This window comes from Jaculus jaculus, chromosome 16 (assembly GCF_020740685.1).
Source record: "Jaculus jaculus isolate mJacJac1 chromosome 16, mJacJac1.mat.Y.cur, whole genome shotgun sequence".
Taxonomy (NCBI): Eukaryota; Metazoa; Chordata; class Mammalia; order Rodentia; family Dipodidae; genus Jaculus; species Jaculus jaculus.
Genome location: NC_059117.1, coordinates 75,170,583 through 75,175,105, shown reverse-complemented (window position 1 = coordinate 75,175,105; position 4,523 = coordinate 75,170,583). Strand labels below are relative to the sequence as shown.

General features: G+C 48.4%; 1 protein-coding gene across 1 annotated transcript; it reads right to left on the bottom strand.

The window, feature by feature from the left end:
- Positions 1-1,912: 1,912 nt before the first annotated feature.
- LOC101611158 (GTPase HRas-like) lies at positions 1,913-2,835 on the bottom strand. Its single transcript, XM_045135848.1, has 2 exons — positions 2,371-2,835; positions 1,913-2,287 (listed from the first exon to the last, which is right to left on the bottom strand). Exons 1-2 carry the CDS (start codon positions 2,818-2,820, stop codon positions 2,168-2,170), a joined length of 570 nt encoding a protein of 189 aa, XP_044991783.1. The 5' UTR covers positions 2,821-2,835; the 3' UTR covers positions 1,913-2,167.
- Positions 2,836-4,523: the final 1,688 nt, after the last annotated feature.

Here is a 4,523-nt window from a genome sequence, read left to right as displayed (position 1 = left end):
GCGCTATAAAATTTACAGAGGGTGTCACATCAAGGGACAGAGCAAGTAGGCAAGCCTGGTCTCACTTCTTTTCTAAAGCCATTTTTGTCATCGTGGGGGCCCCAGTCTCATGACCTCCACGCATCCTATGACCTACAGAATAGTCCATCCCCAAATATCATAAATGTATGAATTTAAGAATTAAGTTTCCAACACAGGGACTTTGGAGGGGGTGGCATAAGTAAACCACAGAAATAATGTTTGATTTTCAGATAAATTACAAGCAATTTTATTATAAGCATATTCCACTGATCGCTGATCTCAAACTGAAATTAAAATTAACCAAGCATCCCATATTGCACCTGGCAGCTCAGCCTGGTTGGTAGGAGGGGAACAAATGTCGCTCTTTTTGTTGAGAGCCATTTCCAAAGCTTTAACTCTTGTCACTGTTGCCATTGCTTGCCATTCTGACGTTTGTTTCCAACTGTTCCTCTAACCCAATCAAAGTTATAATCGTGCATGAGAAGAATAACGGTGGAGCTGGGGAGATGGATCAGAGGTTGAGGTGCTCATCTGCAGAACCTAACGAGTTGTGTTCAAGTCTCCAGTATCCAAGTAAAACTGGGTGCACAAAGTGGTGTGTGTGTCTGGAGTTTGTTTGCGGCATTACCAGTGCCTTGAAGAGTCCCTCTCCTCTTGAAAATAGTGTGCTATTCAAATAGACAGTTCTGACAATCCTCCAAAATAAATACACTCATTCAATGAATGAGTTTCATCTCAGAGCCATTAAATAGCTTGTCAAAGCAGAACTGACCAGTAGAGTATTACTTTTGGTCTCTAGTAAGTATGAGATACACACTATAGCAGATCAGAAAAAAGAAAAGAAACTGCTACATAAGGGTTAGCTACTAGCAAGACCCACCCTAAGAGCCTGTGGCACCATTACCCAGTATAGCAAAGCCAGTCATTATGCGAAGAGAAGGCAGTCGGAGAAATTGTCTTCAAAATTTAGCAATAAGAAGTATTTTGTTTTATTCCTTGACATTGGTGACAGTTCACTAGTGCTAACATTTTCACTCATGTCTGTATAGTGTACACTTACCAACTTTTATTTTTTTGTATTTTTTGTATGTTTGCACATGTCTGTACATCTCATATTTTACCTGACTGCTATCCTATCTCCTGCCTCCTCTTGTCAAGAGAAACTTTAAAAGCTTTAACTCATGTCACTACTGTCATTTCAGGCCAGTCTGTGTTCTGTACATGTGCGTGTGGCAGCTAGAGGACAACGTCAGGTGTCACCCTTGGGTACATATGTACCCCCTTTTTTTGAGACGGGGTCTCTCATTGGCCTAAAGCTCACCTATTAGGCTAGAGTAGCTGGCCAGCAAGCTCCAGGGATCCATGTATCTCACCTGCCCAGTGCGGGGACTGCAGGAATCACTGCTGTCATGTATGTGGATTCCAGGGGTGGAACTCGGGTCCCCATACTTGTGCGCCCCACCCGCCGAGCCAACTCCCCGGCCCTTTGCCTTGTATTAGCTCAGATGCTTTACTAAGAACCATCCCATTCCAAAATCAAGAAGTGAAATTTCTCTTGTGTATGTGGGACACCTGGGGATGGGAAAATAAAGTCAGTCACACGAGGTTCTGTTTGCAACTAGAAAGAGCCAATGAGCCAGCCTCCCAGACACGTAGGAGGCAACTGCGCATCCTTTTACAGATATGTGGCACGTGTGCTGCTGTGCTTTCTCATGATGCTGCAGACATTACTGGTCGATCATGGAGCTGTTTCCCTTTGGGTGTGGGAATGAAGGCAGACTCCTTTTCCTCATTGCTGTGCTTAGCCGGCAGTTCTGGGTGATTGCAGCTGATCTTCTGCAGCGCTTCGCATCTCACACTCCGCCCGGCGTCCCGGGCATCAAATAATTTACTGTGATTCAGCCTGCACCCAATAGGAACCCAGAGGGAGCTGGGAGGGTCAAGGGCTGAGGTGCCAGTGGCGACAGAGACAGTTCATGACAGTCTGTGCAAAGCGTCCAGTGAGGGTCTTGGCCACCTCTTTCCATCGTCCCTGGGCTGGTCAGGCTCCAGCATCGCTTCCTTCCTTCCTTCTTTCCCTCCTCCTTCCTTCCTTCCGTCTGCACCTCCTCCTCGCATCCGGCACCTCCACGTTCTGAGCCTGGCGTCAGGACAGCACACACTTGCAGCTCATGCAACCGGGGCCACTCTCGTCTGGCGGGGCCAGCTTCCGCAGCTTGTGCTGCCGGATCTCACGCACCAGTGTGTAGATGGCATCCTCCACACCAGCATGGGGGGCCGCTGGGTCACATGGGTCCCGAGGGGGTCCCACAGGGTCCCGGAGCTGGAGCCAGAGCCAGAGCGGCTGCCCTGCCGGGTTTTGGCTGATGTTTCAATGTAGGGGATGCCATAACTGCGGGCAAGGTCCTGGGCCTGCCGAGACTCCACAGTACGTGCAGCCAGGTCACACTTGTTTCCCACCAGCACCATTGGCACATCGTCCGAGTCCTTAACCCTCTTGATCTGCTCCCTATACTGATGGATGTCTTCGAAGGACTTGGTATTGTTGATGGCAAACACACAGAGGAAGCCCTCCCCTGTGCGCATATACTGATCCCTCATGGCACTGTACTCCTCCTGGCCTGCTGTGTCTAAGATGTCCAGTAGGCACGTCTCTCCATCAATGACCACTTGCTTCCGATAGGAGTCCTCTATGGTGGGGTCATACTCGTCCACAAAGTGGTTCTGAATTAGCTGGATGGTCAGGGCGCTCTTCCCCACACCTCCAGCGCCCACCACCACAAGCTTGTACTCCGTCATCGCTCTTACAGGGGCTGCCACGTCCCGCGCGCCTGTGCAACGCCCTTCCCTCCATGGTGTTGCGGCAATACAGCACGGTCAGCGGCACCATGACGGCTACTTGATGAGGACCTCTCGGTAAGCCCCAGAAATGGAGCTCATGTGGGCTCACTGTGTCACAGGTGGCAGCTCAAATCCCACCTATAGGAAGAAAACAAGCCTTGTGGGGAGCCTGGAGCTCTCTGTCCTCAAGCCCGCTGGGAAGCCACCACTGCCAGCCTTCATGGGGTAGTGCTGGCCTTTTGCTCCCACATTAGGAAAGATGACACACCAGCCTCCACCAAGAACAAGGCCGAGGCTCACCTGTGTGCAGGTTGAGATTGACTCTCAGAGACAATGTGCTTTCAAGGGTGTGGTGACTGGGTGGCGCGGCCGTGCCCTGAGACCACGACCCTGTCTGACTGAGGGTGCTCAGTAGACTGACCCCCGTCTAGAAACCAAGCCCCGCTGCCTCCCGCTCCCTGCCTCTGGATCGCCCCTCCCCCCGCGTGTTGGCTTTCTTTTTTCTCCAGAGACGAATTTAAATCTGTGAAAACACACCCAAAGCTCTGTCGGGAAAGTTCAACAGGAGACCATGAACCAGGTTAGGAATGAGTCGAGTCATAGTTACCTAACATCTGCCTACTTCTAAGAGCACAGGACTTACGATGTTTCGCGAATAGGACTTCTGGATTGTACAAAGTCCAGACCCCTCAAAGAAAAGTTAATCAGAGCAAAAAAATAAATAAATAAAAATAAAAACCTTGAGAGAAGAAAACTGCTTTTCGTAGCACACAGATCACACAAAGCCGTGACATGCTTAGAGAGAGAGTGAATGAAAGGTGCCCAAGAGAGAAGAGGTCAAGTTCAAGGGAATCCGGCTGAGAACTGACAACAGCACCAAGAGACGGCTAGGCCACGATGTGCATAGCAGCTGAGCTTCCAGCGTAAAGTGGAACTGCTGGGCACGCGAGCCCAGCTCGATGCGGTGCTACCAGATGGGACGCTCGCTCTCCCCATGGCCACCGCGGGGTCTATCACCGGGACGTTACTAGCAACTTCTCCATCGTGTTGTTTTCAGAATCAGGGAAGTTTTGCACCTAAGTAACTCTGTAAATGTTAAGCAACTGATCAGAAATAAACATATTTGTAATATAGGGTTGGGACTTTTTAAAATTATAGGATAGTTATTACATAATCTAATTTATACAAACTTCCTCCTTATACATGTAAACTGACTCAACAAAGAAAATACAAATGTAAAAAAAGTTACAAGATAGAAGCTGGAGAGAGGGCTCAGCAGTTAAGGCTCTTGCCTGCAAAGCCTGACAACCTGGGTTAGACTCCCCACTACCCATTTAAAGCCAGATGCACAAAGTGGTGCATGCACCTAGAGCTTGTTTGTAGCAGCTGGAGGCCCTGACACACCCATTTTTTTCTCTCTCTCCTTGAAAATAAATAAATAATATTTTTGAAGGCTATAAGATAGAGATACAAAGGTATTAACCACAGGGGAGAGAAGTGACTTTTGCCTGCTTCCTATACTTAGGTGTTTTGGGGATTTTCTCATCTTCATAGTATGGATTATAAGAAAATAGTTATGAAAGTATAAAAGTAAGAAATCAAGCAAGTTCTGATCTTAAGAGCCTGGACATAATGGATCTAAAAGACATTACGTTATCCAT